We start from the raw sequence: 25,483 nt of genomic DNA, 5'->3' as shown, positions 1-25,483 counted from the left end.
TCTCTCCTGTGAGTGCAGCAGGTTGCGTACGAGTCTATAATGCCCCAATCCCTAGAGAGAAAGTGCTTGATATCATCAGAAAAATAAAACAAAAAAAAAAGCATTTCTACCTAGAAGAAGAAACAACAAACAAAATTCACAGATGTCCCTCATGTTTTTTTTCTTGGGCTCAACTAACAGGCAGTCTCTGCTCACCCCAAAGAWGAAATTGTTGGCTGCAAGCGCTGGATTTCGCAGCCTACCTTTGCGGCAYGTTTCTTCATCCCATTAGCAACCGGGTCCCTGCACGTAAGAAGCTGCCAGGAAGAAAAAGATAAGCTGCTTCCCATGTCCGTTTAGGAGAGGATACAGAGGAACAAACGTATGTGGTAATAGGGAATTTTGTTCTGGACATAARAAGCTTTCTAATCTTAGGGAGAGCCGGGTAAAAGAACGAATCACCYGTGCAGCATCAGCACTGCAGAGCTGTTTTAGGAACAGATCGAGCAAACATTTGAAGAAGTATGATTTAGACTCTTAATCTAATCCTCAGCAGGGCATTGTGATGACCCCTCAGATCCCTTTAACACTATCTCAGTGATAAAGTACTTTCATCTCCTCCCCAGAAGCTTCTGAATTACTTCCAGGCAGAAGAGCCCATTTAGCTTTTATTACTTGACAACCACATCACGTTACTAGTTCCCCTCACTTACTTTTTCCACCTAGGAAAGCATGGGAAATGCACGGAGCTGACACGTTCCAGGCCAAGCACATGGTGATGGGACTCCACAGACAGCCAAAAGGTCTTTTCTTCAGCTGCTTTTCTGGTGCCTTGGTGGCTACAGAAAGCCTCCATTTTCTGCTTGTAGACGCCACATAAGTCAGGGCAGCAGGACAGAAGGTTCTCCAAGGTTCTCCAGCCTTGGTAGGGGCCACATTGGATGTTTTTTGGGCTCTCCCTACTGCTACCGTTGCTCCGTGCTCTCTTTCATGTGCACAGGGCCCAAACTTTCACCACACCTTGCCCACAGGGTCCTCCTACGGGATGCGGTGGCTCCCATGGGCACAAGACATCATCACATTGGGTTTGATAGGATGAGCAACACGCAGAAGCCACACCAGATCCGTGCCTGCTTTTAGGACACATCAGAACCCACCCGTGTTAGCAAATACTCACGGTTGCTTTCAAATGCTTCTGATCCACTTTAACCAAACGGATGCTACCTTTTAGGTTATACTTTCCCTTTAGGGATCTTTTACTTTAAGGTCAAACTTGCCATTTCAGAATTTTTGCGGGAGGGAAGAAGCAACAAATTGACTAAACACAAGATTAAAAAAGAAATACTTATTGGAAAATAAATTTTTATCTACACAGATTTACAAGATATCTGACCAGATATTGAGGACATTTCCAAATTTTAAAGTAAAAATATATGCTTTGGGGTAATAACTGCACATGGAAAAAAATGAACAGTTTACAGTTACTGAACAGCTCATCACGAGCTAGCTTAGAAGTTGGGTGAATCCTTGTCCAGTCACAAAACCTGTAAACAAATGTCTGATATAAGGGTACAAATTTATGCATCAAACTGATATATTATTATGAATGTTATTCTCATTGTTTTTGCTGTTGTTAAAAGTCCATATACGTGTTTTTGAAAATACTTATAAAATGATGAGTAATCTTTACTTAAAAGACTAAAAATATATAACAGCTCTTATGGAATATGAAATCTGACAGCAGTTAAAGTGTTGATATCTGAACTTATCTGACAGCTCCCTAGAACAACTTTTACTAGACACTCTTTATAGGATTAACTATTTTTAGTTTTGTGTAAGTTGTTTTAGAAGGCAGGTTAGAAGAAAAGCAAAAGTGTTACAGAATTGTGACAAATAATTTGACAAATAGCAATGTCTTTTCTTGCTATGGCTGTTCATTAGGAGCCAAACATTATGATCAACTTATCACGGCATATTCATGCACGGACTGATTCTGAATCCTGTGCAGTGGAAATCTCAGGYGGGACCTGTCCCCCACGCTGGCCTGCCATACCACAGCACAGGGTGTTTACAGCACTTAAAGTTAAGACTTCCCTTAACTTCTTAACAGTTCTTAACTGTGATAATATATATTTGAACATGCAGGATATTCCAAAAAGAAGGAGCTCAGTGGCCCATTCGTCTGATGGTGGCCAGCAAAGGAAGACAAGTGGGCAAACTGGTCAGCTTTCACTCCCGGTGTTTATACTGGACCCGGAATGGCGTCATGGGTTGCTGTGTCCCCACCAAATGTAAAGGGCTCTGCAAAAAGCAAAAGAGCAATAGAAACATTTAATTTTATTTAGTTAACAGAATTACCTTCTTAATTTACTCATAACATTATAAATACAGTTTCTCAGAGCTTTAATCTGAGAGACTCACGACCCAATCCAGASAGTATTTCTTAGCTCCACTGAAGGCACCAAACAGGGCCTTTGTGACTGCTTTTGGTTCCACTTGCTCTGACAGAGGATAGTATATGAGGCCTTCTGAAATTCTGCTGACTTTGAATGGACTTCACTGCCACAATTTCCTGCGGATGCAGACCCACCTTACAATCAGCTCCAGTGAGAAGAGGCATGGCAGCACATCATCAGTCTGAAGAGGTAACCTTCATCCTTATTTTGGATGGACTTCCTATCAGTGCTTGAGATTAACATCTCATGATCTTTGAGAACAGCTGAGTTCCTCCTCTCAATTGAGTTCTCCCAATTTTCTACTTAAACAGCAACTCTACAGAGTTTTTCTTTACATGTCCCTCCAAACTACATGTCACTCCAAACACCTCCCTCTTCTCCTTAGTGGAGCATGTTGGGYTGTGACATGTAGGTGTGCTCCTTTTGCAGTGCTCATGCTGGTGAGGAACAGTTCTCTGGAAAGCAGGAAGGACACGGTGCAAAATTACTGTGAGGAGAGAGGAGGAAGTACTTGGGAGACCATGCCACCTTCTTACATGTAAAACCCCTCTGTATGACGGTCATTCCTTCAGTCTTATCCCAACCYGTTTCTCTTTCGCCACAGAATATGTAAGTAAGGGCACTGGTAGCACTGTTTTGAGATCACTGCCTCTGATTTCATGTCAGCCTCAAGGTGTTATTAATCCAATTCCATATTCATTGCTTTTGTGAGTTGCAGAAAGTAATGAAAAGCCTCTTAAAATATTTAGGCAATGAGGCAAAATACTCTCTTTGACGCATTCTTTTATACATGAAGCAGCCCACTTAGCATCACTGGAGCCACCCTGGATTTTCTGAGTAAAAATGATGTCAGGATTATTAATTGTGTGTTTTGCAAAACGCCTAATAGCATTTTACTTCCTCATAGGTAAGCAGAGTTGAGCGTGGCTGTTAAGCTCAGCACAGTGAATGAAGGATTAAAAGAAGTGGAATGTTAAATAAAGGCACAGAACATTTACCTCCTTTGGTACTGAATCCAAAAGAACAAACTCATATTTGTATAGGAAAAGCACAACAAACAGCTGGATTTCCATGATAGCAAACCACCTGCAGGAAAAAGGAGAAAAACAGTGGATGTCCAGCATGCCCATCACACATGTTACCTGTTAGCAGGGAAGAGGCAGGATGTCTTTTGCCCCTTTTACATTCCATGCTTTAGTTCCACCTGAAGGTTCATTTGCAATAGGAAAATCAGCTGTGGTTTTGTTCTACTTTATTAGTCAGTGAAGGACAAGAATGTAGAGGCTGTCCCTTCTTTCCAGTGAAATTCGAGAGCTAATGTATCCCCCTGCCACCCTATTTTAAAACAGATCTTTTTCATTATGTTTTTTTCCACAGTGTACACATTTATGTTCCTCCGACACTTGCTGACTTGAAATAACTTCATAGGAGTTAGAGGAAAGTCAAATATAGAAAAAGCTATATGACTARTTGTTCTATATAAAGTTATATAATACAGCTGGGAGCCTGATGACATCAGAGTAGCTGTGACAGTGGGAGTTGTTATTTAATGTGTCAGCATTAGGATGCAGTATGAGACCCAAGGGTATGATTTTTTTATTTCTGTAGCATACTTAGAAAGCTCTTCCTTAGTCAGTCTGGAGAAGATCCCAGATGACCACAGGTGAAGTCCTCTAGACTCTTGTTTTTTACTTTAGAGACAAATAAGAACTTTCTGCATTCAGACACTAGCTCACACGTCAAGTTATAGAATTACTCATTTGTGCAATTTAGACATATGTGTTAAATACCTCATCAAAACTGTAACAGTACCTTGCCCTTCTACACAGCTAATTTTCCATTATCTGAGAGATTCTGGAGAACTTGGATAAAACACAAACCGGAGAATGCACCGTGGAGAAGACCACATGATTTCACAAGGTGTCAGTGTGGATTTGTCCTGGCAGGTGTGAAGGAGAAGCTAATAAAGCCCAAGAGACCCAGGGCAGGTCCTGCAGAGCCGCTCGGACCTCTGCACGGAGCTGCCCTGTGCTYCCGGGTGGGAGGATGTCTGCTTGTCTTTGGCACAGCCGCAAACCCCGACTCTCTCTGCGATTTCACATTGCAGTTGCCTTGAGATAGGCAACATCTTGTGACCTTGAGCCTGCAGCACAGGGATATTTCAATAAAAATGAGCTCAGGCAGGTCTCAGGCCCAGTTCAACGCCAGCAACACCGGACCAAGACGGGCTCCCTCCTGTCGCTGAAACACTCTCACTGCAKTAGCTTGGACACACCAAGCCGTGACATGAATGGGACCATGTTGCCTGTTGAAGGTGTGTGGAGGCAATCAAATTGCCTCCACATGGCCCTGCAAGTGAAAGACCTGCTCTTTGAGGGTCCTCCTTCAAAGCTGAATGTGGGCTAACCAGCCCCAACAGCTCCCAGTTACCTCTGTGATTGGGTTAATCTGTAGTTATTCTACTCTRCAAAGAGAGCTGCTGAGACACAAGGGCAGTCTGTGGCTTGCCAGCAGGCCACATCTCCTCTAGAAGAGGAAAGCAGGATGCCTGAGTCCCAAACTTCTAGGGAGCTGAACCTATGGGCTCTCCTGCAGTTGAATGCTCCTCAGTTCCCACTGGATTCTCATATTCATGATTGAGTTCTACAGTAGTTTTCCCCTAAAATTTCTGAGTCACTGATGTCTTCCTGTTTTATTTAATGACCAAGGGACTTCACAGGGAAATACTCCCTAAAATATTGTGTACAATGCATTATTATGTATTTGTGTCACGTTGCAATCTAGGAGGCCAACTGTGGATTGAGATCTTGCAGTAAATGCATAAAGTCAAAGTAGTCAAATTAAATGGAATCTGAGAATAAAATCAGAGCTGTTGTGCTGAAGAATTTATATTTGCAGCATATTAGAGGAGACAACAGAGAGATGCATATGTTTAGTGCAATCATCCAGGTGATAGTTACCTACTCGGACAAAAGTGTTGTGGTAAAAGTCCTCCGTTGCCAACGAATCTTATCCCTAGGTAATAAAGACAGGGTGGAAATAGCTTTGTGGGAACTCTTCTCATGTCAGTTTGCTAGAATATTTAACAAGGATGTTAATTTTAGCTTTAATTAAATTAGCATTTAATTTCATGTTGAACTTCTGCAATTTAAGAAGAAATAGTTTAAAATATCATATACTAAATGTCAGTATCCACTTAAATGAAGAATCACCTTTAATTCGAAAAAATCTTGTTCAACTCAGTTATGCTAAGGGAATCTGCAAACTGGGGTCCAGATACATCTTTTCATTTATTTCCTTTTTTTCCAAGGCCACCTGGAAAAAGTCCTTTTAGCATTATTAGCGGCAAAACGCAAAGGCATATGTCACCATGTGGCCTAGTAAAAGGGTTTGAAAAGACTTTTTGTCTTTCAGCAAATAAAAGATCCTGTGTAGAAACATTTATCCATTTCTTTTTGATCACAAACTTATTTTACAACTAGTAGCTGAATTCAGAGAACAGTCTGAAACAAGAAATAGGTCGGTAYATATAAGCAAACTGTGTTCAGCAGTATTGTTTTGCAGCTTGTCCTGCAGCTGTGGACGTCTCCTGTGAATTCTCCTATTGCCATTTCTGGGAAGGAGGCTGGGCTTGTATCTAGCAAAAGAAAAGCCATAGAGGCAGAGCAGTGAGTGAGCGGTTTCCAGGGGCAAGCCTGAATGGGGAACACAGTTCTGCTCCTGGAGCCTGTGTCTTCTACATCTTCACAAAATGTTTCTAACATTCATAGCCTGCACTGTGGTGCAGAACACCACAAATCCTTTATGACGCCCTCTGAATTCCTCACTCTAGGTGGGACTCCTGAGTTAAGCTAACTTGGTTTAAGGTTTCTTGGTTCCTAAAAAAATTACGTTTGAATGTAGAAATGTCTGAACGCAGAAAAAAAAAAGGAGCAGCTGGCTCCCTGAGACTTGTTCCAGGAAGAGGGACGGCAGAGAAAATAGCATAAAGATTGCAAGAAGCATCAAGGTTGGAGACCAGACCTCTCTCTGGAGGAGACCTGAGAGGCACCTTTTGATATTTAAGCCTTCATTCAGTTGTATGGCCCCTAGTGCAAAAAGAAGAGATTTAAACACAGAGGAACCAATGATCAGGGCTTCTGATGATGGGTGAAGATGTTAATGGCATCAGGGAGGATGAGAAGAAACTCTCAGACCAAAGAAATGTTCGTTATGTTAGTTKGTAAGTGTTTTATGGCAACCTAAATGCTTGTGCGTATAAACTAGCGTGCTTGTAATTGAAAAGGTGCCCCAGAAAGAGCAGAGCCAAGCTGATATTTTTCCCTGTGGAGAAAAGGTCCCAGTGGATCTTTTGATACACTAGTCTCAGATTCTCAGACTCTGCTTTTATATCATGGCTTAAACTGCCTTTTCCAGGAATAAAAACACTTTCAAATCGGTTTGGGCAAGGTCCAGATTAATGCTGAGCATTAGGGCGCTAACAGAGAGCAAAGCAATGAAAACACTTTATCTCTAAGTGTAAGAGGAGCCCAGTTCAAGAGAGCTGTTYTTTGCAGGGTTTGGGAATAAATAAACCCCAGCTTTTTCACTGACCTTCCTGGACACTGATGCTTCCCTCCTCCGAATGCCACAAAGCAGTCCAAGAAAGCATTCTTCTCTAAATTTGCCTCTTTCCAACGATCCTGTGGGAAGAAACTWTTTTTTTCCAAATCAGCCTTATATAAATAAAGCTTAACTTTATTTCTCCAGGCTAAAAATGATCTTGGACAGCTAATCCTCAATACAAAGTCACACTAATGCCTTTTTTTATTATTAATATTCAACCTGTTATGGTTAGAAACTGGACTCAAAAATCATGCTCTCAGGGAAAGAAATGAGGTCTCCATTTTAAAGATACTTAGGTGTCTCAAACTTCTGGAGAGGTTTTCAAAATCACCATAACTAGACATTCATCCTATCCCTCTATCCCTCCCCCRTCTTCTAAATCCTGTATTTTGAGCTGTTGAAATACCTGTAAAAGAGTCTTTACCTTTAAACATAAGTACATTCAAAAAGTGCACTCAAAAATGACTTTGATCAGTGTCTTTTGTCAATCCCAAACTAGTACTTCAACACACACCTGCTGTATGTCCTTCCTACAAGCCATTTCTAAGACAGTGTGCACACAAGTGCACAGTATTTCRGCTGTCTCAGAGGTGACAGAGCAAAGCAATACAATTCAGAGTGGCAATATCCAAGGGAGACTGCCCTGTTCTGCTGGAAGAAGGATGAATTTCTAAATAACCATCTAGGTTTTTTTTGTCTTCTTCTTCAAATAAAGTTATCAAGTTACCATAAAAGTAAGGGATTTCAAACTGGTGAAGAGTATGCTAGAAGGGGAGTTTTAATTACTCCTTCACATATTTCTAAAAAGAGACAAACAGATAGTGCTAAAAAGAGCAGCTACAAGCCTGCMCACACAGCCACTTGGAATGGAATAATAAGAAAGAAACTCTAGATGAGCTACTGAATTAGCAGAGCTAATACCTACCTGAAATCATCTGACTGGAAGGACCAAAGAACCTGGCTAAATACATGCAGATGAGATACACAAACAAATGCCAGGTAGAGGAGAGCACTTGCAGATTGGTTCAACAGTGAAGTCAGTAGAGTCTTTCCTTGATGGGTTTTGAATCATCATCAAAATTTTATCACTTTATATATATATATGTGTGTGTGTAGATATTTATGCATATATAAAATCCAGAATATATAACAACTTTAGTCTTGCTTATTTCTTTTTCCATCATTTTCTCTGTACGTGAGGTCATGTTCCTTCAAAGGATGGTAAATACCCAACTTCAAGCAAACTTGACTGTATACTTCAGGTGTGAAATATGTGAAAAAAAAGACAACAAAATAACAACAATGAGAAGAAAAAAGCTCACAACTCACAGGTTTGAACATTTCTGGGTCAGGAAAATATTTTGGATTTCTGTGCAGSCAATATGGAGACAACATCAGCATGTCACCTGCAGGGACGCTGAAATTCTGAAAAGGAGAAACAATTTTAAATCAAAGTAGAAAAACTTATATTGAATTCACTAAACATTTCCTCCTGAGTTGTTCTGTTTCAACAACTTAATTCATCTAGAACTACTGAGAGGGCCTTTTCTGGAAGAATCATATAATATTCTTTTGGAAAACAAACAAACAAAAGCATCTCACCTGAATTCTAATCGGATTTACTACTTTCTTGGTGATTGCTCCTGGCGACCTCAGCCGAATGGCTTCCAAAGTGCACCACTTAATAAAAGGGAGCTGCTTAAGATCATCTCCAGAGACTTCTATTTTATCTCTACCTGTTGTAGCATGAGGAAGAAGGTTCTGGGTAAAAATTAGATTTCATACTTAACTTGATTCACATTGACATATCTTGTTTTAGAGTTTCTGACAGAATGCCTCAAGACTTAGGATCTTGTCTTCATCCAGAGATTTTCTATTTCTACGTAAATACATAGAACAAAATTTCTACAACTTAAGTTCATTTTGGATAAGGAATACCTTTRAAGATAATTTTAATAACTGCTAAATACCTGTAGATATGGCCTTGGCCAGACCAGGTCAAACAAAGCTCATCTTGGTAGTTATGTACCTCTGGATTTTTTAAATACTTGGGTAGGATACTATCTCAGGGACTGTAGGCATCAAGATGAAGTGTCACGGTGAAGCTCTTGGGCTACACTGATGCTAGTAAATAAAAGAGAGCCAGGGGAAAAGCTCAAACATTGCTTCATGATTATCCATACTGTTTAATCAATGGCATTTTTCCTGACATGGTCTTGATTCATGTCAATTCTAAACATGGTTCAGGCAACTGCACATGGATGACTGCTCCGAAAGGTGAATGTGTTTTGAGGGAAAGAAATATTAGACATGCTGGAGTGAATCATGCTGCACCAGCTGGCCTCAGATGAAAGAGAACAGTTCCTGGCCTGTTTTTTTTTTCAATGGAATAGTTGTAATTCTGGTGAGTTACAACTCACCACATTGCGTTTCCATAGTGAGTTACATGGCATGCACATGCCATGAAATGCAGCTGAGCTAGAAGTTCTCACCTGACTCCATCACAGATGTGTGAAAAGAAGCATGAGAATGGCCAGCACAAAACTAGCTCTAAATGGTAGGTGTGGAAGGAGCCGATAAATGCATCCTACCTTCTTTTGCTAATAATTCTCAGAGGTGGTTATGCATAGAAATAAGTCATTAGCATATGATGAGTAAAGAACTCACAGTTTGACCCGCTGTTTTCAGTAGYTCCCTTAACAGCAACATTCAAAATTCCCAGCCAAGAACCAAGTGTGCCATATGCTGGGCCAATGGGGAAGAAAACATTTCTAGGTTCCAGAAGAGTTCCTTTCTTACCTGCTTTGCCAAAAACAGAAGCCAGGTCTTCCATGATTCTCTTGTAAATGGATGGATGGGACAGTATGAAAGCAACGGTCCAAAATGCAATCTAAACAGAGATGAAAGTACTTTAACTCAGGAATACAGAACTGAATTACAGCTTGTAAGTATGTTTGTAGCCAGTCACTGAGGCAGGTGAAAATATTTGCATTTATCTGTATGTGCCTGGTGTTGTTGAGATACACAGAGAACTGTATTTCCTGAGCACATCCACATGCAAGATAGTACTGTACAACAGATGACCTCTACTGATTTGCTGGAACTGTAATATTATATAAAGGAATTTAGAAAGAAAGACTCTGGATTATGMATCTCATTTTTATCCCACTTCCTCTTTTAATCAGGCCAAGACAGCGGATGATAACATGGTATGCAAATCTGATCTATGTTTTAAATAAAAAAGAAAGTAAGAGTTACAGGCAAACAAATGTCATGTATCACATACTAACAACTACCGCTGGTACAAAATGTGTACTGCTCTCAGTTCCCCTCAGTTATTGGGAGTGTAAATTTACTGAGAACATTTGTCCCTGTGTCTGCTCAAATGCCCCAGGAGAGAAGGCTACAGCGGCAAGGCCRGAATGTGGAGCTCTCTTCCTGCACTGGAGTTACCCTGCCCAATTCAATAGCAATATTAGGCAAGTAACCACTCAATAACAAGAGCAGAAGGCTCAGCTCCTGGGAGATTAGGTCTGGTCATCTGCTGTGTGCTTACAAATTCCTCTTCAGTGAGCCTTAAATGGCTTCTGCTTTGATTTTTGAAACACAAAAGCCTTTCTCTAATTTCAAACAACTAGATGTTAAAATTAATTCCTAAATTAGAGTCATTGTATGTGATTGATTAGATTTAGCATCCAGAATGGAAAAAAATAGGTACTGAATTCCTACTAATTTAACAGAAATAAAGGTTAAATAACTTGCAGAGCACTGTCACTGTGACTCGTAYTGAAATGGGCAGGAGAAGTTTTAATTAACAGCAAAAACAAAGGGCGGTATATCCCCTTTAGAAATAATTTGCTAACTGATTATGCAATGAAGTTGAAAATCAAGAAATTTAGGAGAACAGAAAATCCTCTTAAGCAGGATGAAATCAGAGGGACTCCTAGCACTGCCAGGAGTATTTCTTGCCAGCTAGAAAGAGACCTAGTCTGCATGCAAATCTGGTCATGGGCCATCTGTGTGGAAAAGGGATGAGAACTCCTACTGTTATTACACAAATAGTCCTACACTGATGCAATGTACTTCTGTAAAACAAATCTGGTGGCTTATTTTTCTTGCACAGCAACTGAACAACGTGTCTTCACTGTACAGGTTGARAAAGGGTAACTGCATTGCTTCAGATGAAAGGGTTTAACTTGTGAACATACCCTTGGGAAGGTGAAAGGTCCCTTTTCATAATTCCCGTCACCAGAACAGTGGCTTGTGACTATTCTGAGAAACAAGGAAATATCTGTATGTCTATTTAGAGCTGAATATTACAGAAGTAAGTAATGATAGTGTTATGGAAGGAATGTCAGTTATCCTGATAACACAGAGCAGGCTGTGCCTCTCACTTATACCAACAAGTAAATCCACAGACACCTCAATGAAATTACTTCAGGGTAAACTGTAGCAATATCCAATTTACAAAAAATAAAGATACATCTATTGGCAGTACCTATAAAATAACTCATTATCTTTTTTTAAAATCACATTTGTAATAGATATAAGTATGCTACAATCAGCTTAGTGCCATGGTAAATAAAAGATGTTTTTCTTGCTATGATTTTTTCATTTGAGAAATTTTTATACATACATTATGTTAGCCTAATTCATTTAGATATTTTGGGTTTGTTAGCACACATACCTCTGTATCATTAATCCATCAAATCCATTTATACCACTGTCAAAATTCAAGTGCCAACAGAATCAAACTGCTGCCTTTCCTCCTCTGAAGCAGCAGATATTTATACAATAAAGCCCTTAAAGTGAAACAGCCAAATTCACTCACGGAATAGAGAGTTCTTTGTTCTCAGTAGGCTTACTCAGATAAGGTTACCCTCTATTATGATTTTGATATTTTTATTATTGAGAATGTCAGAAAATTCAAAACAGCTTCTCTACTCTAAAACAGACATAGTGCTTCAGAACAATAGCTGAATTAAACAACTAAGCTTTTCACAGCTTAGTACTCTGATCTTAATATATAAAATAAGTTATTTCATGTATTTATATGTACGGAAGATACGTTCCTGAAATGTTGTTATGATAGGGGACAGTACAACTTAGGAAAAATAGAAGAAAAGTTCTTGTCATTGTTTCTGTGACATTACAACCTGGGTCTATTTGTAGTCATCTRTGTGGGTGTGATAATCCTGTCTTTGGAATATATGCAGTGTGTATGACCTCTAGTTCAAAGTCTTTGCTTCCCAAATACAGGCTTTTGAACAAGAAATAGTTGTTTCTACAGCTGACATACTTACAGGGACAGCATTTGCTTGGGAAGCCCACAGCATTAAGAGACCATAACTGGGAGCCAGATGTCTTCCCTGTAAATTATCCAGGAGATGATGCAGTAGTGTCTGACAGAATTGAAAAAAAATGATGTGAATTTCTAAAAATATATTAAAATATAGTGTAGAGTAGAGTGTACCAAAATGCAAGGATATACCAGTAGCTTATCAAAGAGAAATAATGTTAGCTATGGTCTGTTTGGAGCCAAAAATGAGAGAGGTAACAAGGCTGTACAGAGACAACGGGACACAGGCAGAAGGCCAAGAGTACTCAGTGCACCATATAAATCCCTACTGATACTTGTGCTATCTTCCATTTTCTTAAGGTTTTTAGTGGACCTCACTCCTCATTGTTAATTGTATATGGAAATGAAAAAAAAAAAAACAACTTTTTTTCTTAGAAATTCCTGCCCTGTTGCTGTGCTTTAATAACCTGAGATAATCTTTAATAACCTTTAATAACCTGAAAGCTAGRTTGAACAAATTGTATGGATGGAAATGAATAATACATTCTGTATGTGCCTGCAAAAAAGTAATTGTTATGAAGGGGTGGTCTGACCTATCAGCAAACTCTTAAGTTTCAGGTATTAGTGACTTCATTAGCTTGATATCTTTGAAACCATAGCAACTRTGTAGCAGCTTCTCTTTATACTATTTAATTAAATGAAAGGTGACCAGGCATCCAGGGAAGACTTCTCTAATTTTCAAAGGAGAAAGTCTGACCTTGAATAGAAAGTGATTGTTGCTTTATCTAAGTTTCCCACAATGAAAGACGGTGAGCAGGTGTCTCCTGCACCTTTTTACCTCCCACGATCCTCTCCCCAGCCTTCTGTTTCTTGCCATTCTTCAGGCTAAATTTCCTTACTTTGATTATATAAAGGATATTGTGGTATGTAAAACTTCTAAAGTTTAAATAAAATTTGAGTTGTTTAAAAATCTACTCTTTAATCATTTGGTAGATCAAAATTCCCAGCCCAGTAGGCCCTTGCTCTTGTCAGCTGTATTGACAGAACTGCTGCCATAGCTAAGGAGAATAACCAAGAGGACAACGTATCACAGCTTTGGCACAATCAACAGTTAGGCTACCTGGCTTCCAATCCAGCAATCTGCCTTTTATTCATAGTCTGGCCATTAGCGGATCTACTCASTCTACATCAGGGCTTAAAAATAGTGCACACAAGATTTGAAATTTAACAGCCCAGTCCCCCAGGAAAAGCAACTGAAGAGGTCTTTCTCTTGACTCTTTCAACTGCTCGCTGTGCCTATGGCACCAGAGGTTGGCAGTGAGTCATAACACTAGTCCCTTGGCTTAAAATTCCCCAGAGGAGGATGTCAATTCTCAGAACTGGAAGCAACAAATTAAATTGAGGAGTGGGGCTAAAACATCTAGAGTCACCTAACACAGATGACAGCAGTACTGCATAATTAAGGTATAGCTATAAAAGCAGACACATGGGGCCTATTTCTTCCAGAAATTATTCCTGCCCTTCATTCTGCCAGCCAGAATATACAGCAAAGTCATCTAYTTCACAGCCTCAGATGTTTACCTTGGAAGTGGTTTCTGAAGGGTTAGTCTTCTCAGCATTCAACACCACTTTCTCAAATAATTTTAGAAGCCATTTTTTGGATTTAGACCAGTTTCTGTAAAGAAAAGAAACAAACAAGAAGCACTTAACCGAGGCAGGATAAGGCAACATTTCCTTTTCCATGGGAAGAACTCCCAGCTTTCTTTGCAAAACCCCCTGGGCAACAGTCAGTTGATCAACAGTCAGGTGCCAGTCTGACTGACAACAGTGTTGGTTCACATGAAGAATATCAGTTGCTCAGGGCCTACATTGACTAGGTCTCATCTTGCAGACACGACCTGTGACTTGAGACTACCATATTTTCACATCATTTCCAGCATATTTCTTCTGTGTGAATTGGAAAGGGCATTTTTTTCAGGAACGATCCCTCACTGAGAGTAGAAAGGCCTAATTTTTGAAGCATTCTAAGTTCTCTCTGAAGGCAATTTTTAGGTGCTTGGTGAGAGTGCAAGGTCCAAGGTGCTGCCATGGCCCTGAGATCACTGGCAGGTTCTGCAAGGTCTTTGGTGTTTGGCTGCCTCTGGSCAGCTCTGTGATGGGGCAGCACATCACCCTCCAAGGGAAGGCTGCTCGTGGCTGGTACCACAGCAAGCAAACCAAACCCAGCGGTGCCATGTGCACTGTGTCTGCTCCTCACCTCAGGAAACACTCAGGCATTTGAGAGGCATATTCAAAGTCCTCGTCGTACTTCTGAAAATGCTCTTGGAACTCCTTGATTTCGCTCTGGCTCGTTGGACAGATGCCTTTTCCAAACAAAGTATTCACCACTGCTGGATACATGACGTGCCTGCAAGCACAGGACAGTGAGTGTCACAGCTCAGGTGAGTCCGCGGGGCAGCTCCTGCAGCAGTTTTAGGCCAGGACACAGTGTGGTGTTTTGCCAATTGCTGGGAGGGTGGCAGAAAGAACCAAACACCAAGGGAAAAAATGGTTGTGTTTACTATTAATATCAAATAATACAGAAATAAAATGATACATCTAATGAAGCTTGGATGCCAGGTTGTAGCTCTGGACAAAGTAAGCAAGCTAATGCACTTAACCATTACTATACGAGAAGAACAATAGTAATTAAGAAAAAGATATATCACCAATTGCCTAAATACACTACTGTCATTCAGATCTGCAGTTGCTGGGGAGTCCCCGTTGCAGTGAGGATTTGGAGACCCTTCCTGGCAATTGGGAGGTCTTACACGGCGCGTCCACCCGTATGTGAGGTCTCTAAAGTTGCTATAAGAGGGTCCAGATTTTATAAAACCGAAGCAGCAAAACTTGCATTTTCTTTATTAGTGGTAACGTGGTATGTCCTACTATCCTTATAGCACAGCAYGATCCTTATCCTTACAGCACCAGGACCTGGCCAGATCCCCAGCTTTGGATGGGAAAATTCCCTTCAAGGTCAGAAACGCTTGCCCGAGAGCCTACAAAAGCTGCAGCTTTATGAGCCTAAATGCAGGTTAGCAGAAGCAATTTACAGGCAAGTTCTGTGTGCTTCTGCAAAAGCAGGGCCGTATTCAGCTGCAAGTCAATCCCAACTTGGGCCTGTGGCTCAGGCCCTAGCAGTTCAGTGAGCTGCCAACATAAGAAGCTGTGGGATTTATTGCTGTATGGAAGGGCTAGCACAAGGCTCGTACCTCACAGCAGAGGTACACAGATTTAAGACAGAGACACACAGATCTAAGGCTAATCCTCCGTATGCAGCTGAATTTCATCTGTTAACATTTGCTCCCATGAAGGGTGGCAGAGTGCTGAGGCATCTTTGGTCAGCTTGTGCATTGAGGGCCCCCTCCTCCTTACTAACCATATCCCTAACTTCAGGTTAGCCCACCCTGACTTCCTGGATATTGCAACCAGGCACCAACAGAAATCCTTTCTCTGGTTACTTGGCTGGAAAGAAAGATGCTGTTTTTGTTGGGGTTTTTTGTTTGTTTGTTTGTTTCCCTCACTCCTACCCTATCGGCTCATCAAACTTCCAGCTCCTTTCCTAGGCCATCCCATGTGCACACATTAGCTCCAGTAAATTGTTACAGATTCCAGCTAAATGGGTACAGGCAATAATTGTTTCATGTTCTTGAAAGATCCTAAGGAAAATGGAGCCACCTGCTGGCTTTATGGATTCAACTTCAAGGCAGCTAAATTATTCACGATGTTGTATTTCAAGTCTTACTCATTCCTGTTTAGAAAAATGCTAAGAACTGATCAAACTCAACACAGATTTACTGTGGATAATTCTTGYGGATCTTGCAGTTTATAGACCAGGCTATGACTGGTGTTTCAAATTTTAGACAAATAACATTTGATTCATATAAATAAGCTTAATTTCTAAGACTGCCAGAGGAGGTGACAGCCATGCCAATGGGAAGAATTCCCTGCTTCCCATGGCTGCATCAGGAATGCAGCATGGAGTGATGCCCTGTGTATTATTTGCACAACCCAGTCTCCAATGACCCTGTCTTAGCCCATGGTCTGTGCTGGTACCAGTACAGCACAGAGCAACAGGTCTGTCCCTGACCTCAAAAACTTGACCACAGATAGATTCAAATAGAGTGAAAGCAAGAAAATACGAGGCGGTATTAGCACCATAGTCAGTGGTGTAACATGCTACTAATTAGATGACTGTCCATTTTTTTCATGAGGCCTCACAGGAGAGTAGAATTGGCAGAGACGAAAGTGGTACCTCTGCAAATATGTAACAAAAACAGAGCAGAGTCTGCACCCTTTGATCCTGAATTACAAAGTAAAGCAGACGCAGACTACAAAAGACCATGACAGGGAAAATAAAGGACATATTAGCATGGGTTAATTGGGAATGGAGGGACAGTGTGGAAGAAAAGAAAGTGGAGCACAGCCAAGCCACAGACTCTGAAAACGTCTTTTGCTGGTGGGCTCTGGAAAGACACATGCAGGGGAAAGCTGTGTTTGCTGGAGCCAATGAAAAGGATATCAGTGCAGAAGCAGATGAGATGTTGGCCTCTGAGGAGAGGTGGGGAAACACCCCAGGATGTGGGGGTGTCCACATCTCTTGAGATTAGTGGGACTGAGGGCTCCAACACATTACCTTTTACCCTAGTCAATTCACACTGCATGCACTGAGATGGTAAGTGCCCAGTGAGTTTTTTAGTTGAAGTGAAAAGCTTTATCTTAAATGTTTTAAGCAGAAAAAGTTGGCAAAAGACAACCTGGATATGACATCTCAGAGATAAGGCCAAGCCAAAGGCAATGTTTAAGTCATAATCTTGATGGAGAGGCAAGACACAGGTTATCCACAGTAATCAGAAAGGAGAGGGAATTAAACATTCTTGTGAGGCTGTCAGGGGATTTTTTCACAGTAAGAAAGAAGTTCAGGAAGGAAGAAATCAGGTGCAAAGGTCTTATTTAACAGGCCCAATACTAGTCTATATCATCTTCCTGGATGTTACGGGAATTTTTCAACCTTTTGAAGGGGAAACATTTTGTGTGTTCAGAAGTTCTTTATAAAAACTTATGCTTTTACTCCATCTTTTTGAAAATAGCATTTGCTGGAAGATGTTTTCTTTTCTTCAAAATASACACCTCTGATGGTTCTCCTAGCTGGGTGAAAGATATTTGGATGAAACCCTGTCCAATCTGTAAACCACCTGATGCTTCGTAACTGTATCTCGACACACTTTTTCTAACACCTGAGGGCCTGAGTTCCTAGGGCATAGGTTTATGCTAATATTTCTGCTCACATAGAGGATAGCTGTGTATAAGATGTGTTGCAAAATTCCCTCACCTTACCAGGTCATTGAGGTCACCTGTTCCCTGGGTGCCCAGGTGTCCCATGTACTCATGTAGTTCTTTGCACAGCGTGTCCGTGAACTGGGGCAGGTTTGAAGGACTCATTTTTCCCTTCATCATGGTGTAGAGGTTACCATGGTTCTGATAAAACGCTTCTGCAGGAACAGAAACTTCAAATAAAAAAGAAACAGAAATATGTTTTGTAAAGTGGTCAAGGTAGATTTTCACAGAACGATACAGTGAAAATGATCTATCATTTTATGAAAATGAYATATATGCCAATGATATATTACTGGGCATGGGAGGTACCACATCAGGCTCTAATAACAGCTGCCCTGAAAGATAACTAATTATTACTGCTAGCTATATTCCAAATCAGGGGACACGATAGCATATTATTGCTCCAGACCTCGTACAACTAGGCAGAGTGTCTAGGTGCATAAAAAGTACCAATCTCTAATTAGAGTTGCTTGATGATAGAAGCAGTAGAAATCTMTGATTCAAAAACCTTAAAGCCTGTATCACAGAGAAGAACATGATGAATTGCATTTCCCTTTGGTTTTGTAGTATGGTCATAGGTTAAGACAGGCGTTTAATGATCAAAAAGCCAAAGGGCTTTGGATGAAATCTTTAATGTTTCCGGGTAAACAGATTTGACTTTCATTTTGAAAAATAGGAGATCCCATTTACCTGCATTCTGGACAGCTTGTTGAACTGCCTGCTCAAAATTTAAGTCCTTGGATGTAAAAAAAGCTTCAGCCCCTTTGTCATCAGTCACGAAAGTAAAACGTTTTCCCAGAGCAAATATTGTGAATATGGGTCCATACTGGAACAGACAAGGATTTTACATTACTTTAATGCTGACACATTTGACAAGAGCCCCAACAGGACTGCACTAATGCTGAGAGGTCAGGCAAGTCATCCTGTTCCTTTCAGCTATCAGTACCCAAGGTTCAGAAGTAATCAAAGATTAATATGAATCACAGCAAACTGTGTAGACTTATTATGGATCAAAATGCAGAATTACAGGTGCCTGCCTGTCCTCTTATAAAATAGAAGATTCCTTCTCTGAGCCCAATATTTTATGTTTGAAATAAATTACAGTCCCAAAAAACAAAAGCCCACCTGGATTTGAAGAACCAAGTGATTAACTATCTACAGTATCCCTTGGCTGCCATAGCAAAGCACTCACACTCAAAACATAAAGCTCCACCTATTTCAGCCTGCATTTTTGTAACTAACACTTCCCATTGCTGGGTCCTCTTATACCTTCTTTTTTACTCTAGTTCAAATCGTCTGTCCATACCAAAAAAAATATTTATTGAGTAGGTGATTACAGACTGTGTTACAGGTTAATTTTAATAGCTTATAACCTGAGCAGGATCAATTGAGCTCGTCGTGCCAAGGAATGTTTCTGGTACTATAAATCTTTGTCCTGTTTTCCCTTGAKCTTCTCTAACCTCCTAGATCCCCCTCAAAACTTTCAGCAATAAGAATTCACTTCCAAATTCCTGTGTCATAAAAAGTTCATTGATATTTGTGGATACTTCAAATGGGCAAAYAGATGTGCAATATCTGCTGGAGGAGAGATTTAGGTGGGAAATCAGAATTAGGAATTGGGGATCTTTTTCTTAGTGAAATTGATTTCTGATCAGAGGCAAAACCTTTGGAAACTGAAAGCCTGGTACTTAGACTAGTGTGCACACTGCAGCCTTTTGGTAAAATTATTGTAAAAATGAAAAGGTTTGTGACTTACACAAAGTCTCTCAACATATCAAGGAATTTCCTTTTCTATTTCCTGTTATATCACTGACTAGGGCGAAGGTAAGTTTTCTGTTGACCTAATGGGAGTACTAGAAAGCCCTGACTCCTCCTTGCTTACACTGCTGATATAATCTATTTTAACCATTTCTCCTGTTGTGGTTTCAGTACTCTAGAGCCTACTCCGTCCAAAGTGCTTTAAAGCTAAAGAAAAGATTCCCCTCAACATCAATTAAATTTTTACTGTGTCTTTCAACTGCAATTTATTAAAGAAAGAATGGCTGTTTAAACTCCCTGGGTGATAACAAATAAAGATTGCTGTAATAATAGTTAGCTTGCTCAGGTTGTTGGTTCATGGTTAAGAGCATGTTGTGAGCATCTGGCTGGATAAAACTCAGTGTGTTTGTGCCATGTGAGCTTTGATTCYGATTTTTTAATTTAAAATTAATGTGAGTATGGATCAAATTAATTTTAAATAAAATAGCATTAGGTAATAGCAATCTGCAATAGAACGTAATTATCTAATAAAGGTCATTCAGTTAAAGACTGTGATACTTTATTTATTTTAGGCAATTACTTGTGAGCAAGATGTTTAAATTCCCATTGTAGTCAATGGAGACTTAGTCTACACAGTCAGGGAAGCCTAAAATCTGGTTCATCTGACAACGCGGTCCCCGAAATTCTATGYCTTAATCTTGATTTGAATGCTATTCAATTTACTGCAATCTATTTAAAATAGTTCAAATTAAACAGCATTAAATTAAACATAATTAAAAACAGGCTGCCAGAACAACTCAGTGCAGTTATACAGCACAATGAAGGTGGATGTTCAAAGCAATAACATACCTTTCAGAAAACAGAATTGCTAGGAAAGGAATGGAAAAGGTACAGCAAACATCATCTAAATCCATTTTTTCCCACACCTCTACCTTYATATGTATTTCTGCCCATATCATCTCAGAAAGGATATAGCAAGCTAGGAAAAGTGCAGGGATGGAGAGCAGGGATGAGCAAAAATATATGTTTCAGTAAAAGATAGCAAATAGATTTAGACACCTGAGCCTGAAAAAAATGAAAAGACATGAATTATTCCCTATTTACCATATTATAAAACAGGAGGAGGCACCTCCCATAAGCTAGCTAATTTAAAAAGAGGCAAAAGTAGATACTTGTTCATGTGGTACATACTTAAAAATATGGAATTCATTGCCACAAGATGCCAAACAAGTCAAAACGATAAATAGGGTAAAAAGGGGGAAGGAGAGTATCAATTTCTAGATGCAAAGTCCAGCCTAGAAAGTCCTGAAGCTGTTGACTGCTAGAAGGCTGGAAGGAAGGTCAGAGAAGGCATCCTCTATCCTGGAGTTGGGTTTCTTGCACCCTTTTACTAAGCATCCCTAACAGCCACTACTAGAAACAGATGCCTGAAGAAACAGACTTTTCCTCTGTCCTGGTATAATTATTCTGATGTTCTAATATTGAAATCAGCTATTGAAACTGTTGTCGAAGGAGTTCTGCATTCACCTCTCTTGCCCATGCACACRTTGCAACAGGAGCATGGGTTGTCACCTGCCCACATTGTGTTCCCAGATGCCAGCCCTGTCTGAAACAGCATTGCAGAAGAACTGGTTATATATAGAGAGAAAGCAAACTGAAAAGGGTGTTTGCAATTAGGGCCTCAGAAGCTGCTTTCACTCATGAAAATAGTGGGGTTTTTTCCTTGAAGAATGGGAAACACTGTACATAGCAGTGTCATCACGAGGCAGACCTATGCTCGCATGAAAGTATCATTCAGGAGGAAAAAAAGAAACTGCTAAAGAAGGTTCTTCAGAATCCCAAAGGAGGAAAGCAAGGGATGTAGAAACAGCATTTTACCCATGGGTGCTGCCACATTGAAAGCCATCACTGTAGGCTGAGACAGACGCAGCTGAGTCAAGACACACGGGGAATTAGGGGCCCTGAGCTGTTTATTTCCCTTGGGAAGAGGTGCCATGAACCATCAGTGTGCCCTTGYGGCCAAGAAGGCCAATGGGATCCTGGCTGCATCAGGAGCAGTGTTGCCAGCAGGTCAAGTGAGGGGATCCTGACCCTCTACTCAGCTCTGGTGAGGCCGCACCTGGAGGATTGGGCGCAGTTCTGGGCTCCTCAGTGTAAAAGCTTCTAAAGAGGGTCCAGCACAGAGCAACAAAGATGATTTGATGATTTTGAACAAGATGATTAAGGGACTGGAGCATCTATCCTATGAGGAAAGTGAGTCCCAACTCAATAGTGAGTTGGGCCTGTTTAGCCTGGAGAAGAGAAGGTTGAGAGGGGATCTGATGAATATGTCTAAGTACCTGAGGGGAGAATGTAGCGAGGAAGGGGCCAAGCTCTTCTCAGTGGTGGCCAGTGACAGGACAAGGGGAAATGSGTACAAGTTGAAATCCAGGAAGTTCCATCTCCACGTGAGGAAGAACAACTTTCCTGTGAGGGTGACAGAGCCCTGGCACAGGCTGCCCAGGGAGCTTGTGGAGTCTCCTTCTCYRGAGATCTTCAAATCCCGCCTGGAYGTCACCCTGTGCCATGTGCTCTGGGTGTCCGTGCTGGAGCAGGGGGGCTGGACTAGATGATCTCTAGAGGTCCCTTCCAACCTCAACCATTCTGTGATTCTGTGAATGTACAGACAAACCTGGAGCTCTCTATTTCAGGGACTTAAGCACCTTATCTTATCTGTGGTCTTCTGGAGAGCTGTGCCTGGGGCCAGAGCCCCATCATATCATCTCACAWGGAGAACAAGGTTGAAAGGTGGATAAAGTGAATCCTGGTGTGAGGCACCTTGTCTCAACACTGATAACAATGCTGAAGGGAGACCTGCAGCTTCCCAAAACAAGGAAGACTAATCCCAGGGATTTACCAAAGCTTTCTTGTGACCTTAAATAATAAAATGAGGAGAAGCATTTGAAATTCCTCATTACTCTTGTCCTGTTTTCCTGGCAAACTGAGACACCATAGATTTTGATTCTAGTGTTAAGCAGCTGTATGCAGATTCATGTTGCACAACGACTCCTGTTGCACATCACTGCCTGTTTCAGACAACCTGCAAAACCACTTTAACTACCAAGGCAGCTTAGGGAGGAGGAGGTGGTATCTTTTATTAGACCAGAGATTAAATATTTTATTAGAGCAGATGACACATGGAGAAAGAGAGGCAATTCTTGCAGCCCACTTGTTCTTCTGTAGGAGGAAAAGAGAAATTGCAGAGTTCAAGCAAAGTTCGTAATGGAAACAGTGGGAATTAACGTGTTACTCAAYGACTTGAGAGAGAAATCAGGGAGGGATACAAACAAAAGGAATGATAATAAGTGTTAACCCAATAGGACAGATAAAGAGATAACTGTCACTTTGGAAGAAGGAAGGATTTATCTGGGGGAGAAAGTTTCTAATTTTGAAAGTCTCTTTGAAGAAACCAACATCCATAGTTGAAGAGTGCGCCACATGACCTAGAATCTGTTTCTGAACACACTTGTCTTGCTCATATTAATGACATCAAACTTTCCTCTAGCAGTATTACAGAGTTTAAAATGATTGAAAATACATTTTGTCAACGTTTTTAATGCCCGTTAATGACACCGTTGGTGGACAGTGACTGATTTGGTTGGACTATGCTGCAATGATGAGTCCTTTAAAAAGAAGCATGAATAAAAGGGCTTATCTTTCCTGGCGTCTGTGCCAAGAAGGTAAGGACCAGGCTTTCTCTGGAGCCTATCAGCATGCTCAGTCAGAAGAGCTTCGATTGTGGAGGGAGAGCTAAGGGACAGCAAGAGAGGAGGCTTCACCAGGGAGCAGGAGCTTGCTGGGAAGAGCATGGTGCAGGCACATGGTCATCCTTGGGAACAAAGGATGGACAGGTCCCTTGTTGCCAAAGGGAAACCACAAGGAGAGTTTGCAATCAAGAAAGACTCTAGTTGTTAGACTAAGAACAAAGTCCAAGGCAAGGAAAGGTCCTGCTGCAAACACTTAGAAGAGACATGTGAGAAAACCACCTCTTCTGCTCTGCCTGATTGCCGGTTTGCTCTCACTAAAAATGTTTCTTGTTCTAGTTTCTTGAGCTAACAAAACTTGGTTTTGGGGCTTATAAAGCCCTTCAAGTGCTTTTAGTGTGTTCAGATCTAGTAGGTGCTGCCACAGCACCAAGGGTGGCCTAAAGGGCCTCCAGGTAAATGAACAAAATCAGTGAATCTGGGGCCACTAAGTTTGTGTGGGTATTTCAACACACTCCTTAGTAAGTGAAAGCTTTATTCATTCAGACTGTGAATGCTGTGTTTTTCACTCTAAAATATGACTCTTCTGTCGGGTCTGTTTAAAAAAAAAGTCATTTAAGAGATTTTGCTGAGAGCTTCCTGGAAAAAAAGATAGGAAAAAAAAAAAAAAGCAACAAAAGTTGCAAGTGAAGCCATGGCGAAACAACTGTCCCCAAAAGAGACTGTCCTGGAAAGAGCAGTCAGGGCAATCTGACTGATTGCTTTAACCTGACTGCTATCTGAGTACGTTTTCAACAGAACAACAACATTCTGCAACAGCCTCCTTAAAAAGAAATAAATAAATTATGACTGTTTTTAGGTGGGGCGTAATCAGCTCACTAAAAGGATTACATGGCGTAATTTCTGAAACAGTAGGCAAACGGACTTCAATACGCAGATCTCTTATAGTCCTGTACATCCTTAGATAATGAATAAATACTCCACTCTTTATAATGTTACGGAAGGATTCATCTTGCTATCTTGCACTTAATTGACATGGTATGCACACATGAAGGAAAAACATATTAATGTAATGTAAAAACTGACCTGTTAAGCTCACAAAAGCCAATGAACAGAAGATCTTACTTAGGAGCATATCCTGTGGATCTTACTTAGGAGCATATCCTGTGGTGACTCCAATGTGTTTTACTACAAGATTCACAGGTCTTGATGCTCTTCTTATATCTCCTATATCAGCTGAATGTACTTGAACCTCTGCTCTCATTTAACCCTCTGAGTTTATAAAACCCACAGTGGCAAAGAAGTGCTTATCAGTATGAAATCTTTTAGTTCAAAAACAGAAAGCAAATTCAAAAATCTAGCATTTATTATTATTTAAGAAYTCCAGGGTTTTACATCAGTTTCAGTTTTGCGCAGTTTTTGCAAGTGTGCCACCCTTCAGTGTGGAATTCTTCGGTGCTGATTACACCGAATCAGCATTAAGCAATAATATCATCTAACAGAAAATATGAAGATGTGTTTTCTGTCAGTTACGATTAGGAGTCTGGAGATTAGGTATCTAATGCAAACAGATTATTTAGGGTTGCTCTATAGACAGACATAGAGAAAAAAAGTCATTTCCCAGAGATGAGTCTTCACACTCATCTTTCATACATTTTTTTTTTGGGTGGAACAAATTGCCTGCCAGAAATGCCTGTGTCTCTCTTGACTGATCCAGGCTACCAACTGATATGGATGCTGGAACAGAACTATCTCCCCTAACTTTAGGTACATAAAAATCTAGGCTTCAGGTCCCAGCATTTGTCACAGGGTTCTCCAAAGTAGGAGAGCCAGATGAACACACTGCAAAACGGCAGAGGTRCCAGGAGCAGACAGCATGATCACAGCACAGAGATCACCCCAGAATCGGCTTCTGGACTCAGGAACTTTGCTGATGCAAAAACAATCCTTGTCAGCTAAATGTTCGTGAGATTAAAAAAGGGCCTCTTGATTTTGTAAAGGGCAAACTTACTGCAGAGGTTTCTCTTTTCCCTTCTCCTTGCAGTCACCCTGAATACCCCCACAAGCAGGCGCACCGTCACAGCCATTACCTTGCTTCTAGCTTGCTCTATGAACTCCAGGGGAGCTTTCCCGAACTGGAATGCAGCTCCAAACCAAGGGATCCAGCTCCCGATGCAGGGAGGGGCGCCCGGGTCCCGCAGCTGAAGCTGAACAGCCTTGACAAGGAGAAGTCCCAGGACTGCTGCCAAGAGCAGAGCAAGAGCCAT

General features: G+C 40.9%; 1 protein-coding gene across 1 annotated transcript; it reads right to left on the bottom strand.

Annotated features, from left to right (window-relative positions):
* Positions 1-1,497: 1,497 nt before the first annotated feature.
* LOC112947833 (24-hydroxycholesterol 7-alpha-hydroxylase) lies at positions 1,498-25,483 on the bottom strand. The gene is made up of 12 exons (XM_026039978.1): positions 25,307-25,483; positions 18,406-18,541; positions 17,711-17,885; positions 14,597-14,746; positions 13,921-14,014; positions 12,344-12,442; positions 9,840-9,930; positions 8,643-8,776; positions 8,370-8,465; positions 7,029-7,117; positions 3,434-3,521; positions 1,498-2,280 (listed from the first exon to the last, which is right to left on the bottom strand). The coding sequence occupies exons 1-12, from the start codon at positions 25,481-25,483 to the stop codon at positions 2,209-2,211; spliced, it is 1,401 nt and encodes a 466-aa protein (XP_025895763.1). The 3' UTR covers positions 1,498-2,208.

The sequence above is a fragment of the Nothoprocta perdicaria genome, unplaced genomic scaffold (assembly GCF_003342845.1).
Source record: "Nothoprocta perdicaria isolate Ctin4 unplaced genomic scaffold, notPer1 scaffold_248, whole genome shotgun sequence".
NCBI lineage: Eukaryota > Metazoa > Chordata > Aves > Tinamiformes > Tinamidae > Nothoprocta > Nothoprocta perdicaria.
The sequence above is the reverse complement of the archived record's forward strand: the minus strand, read 5'-3'. Positions and strand labels throughout refer to the sequence as shown.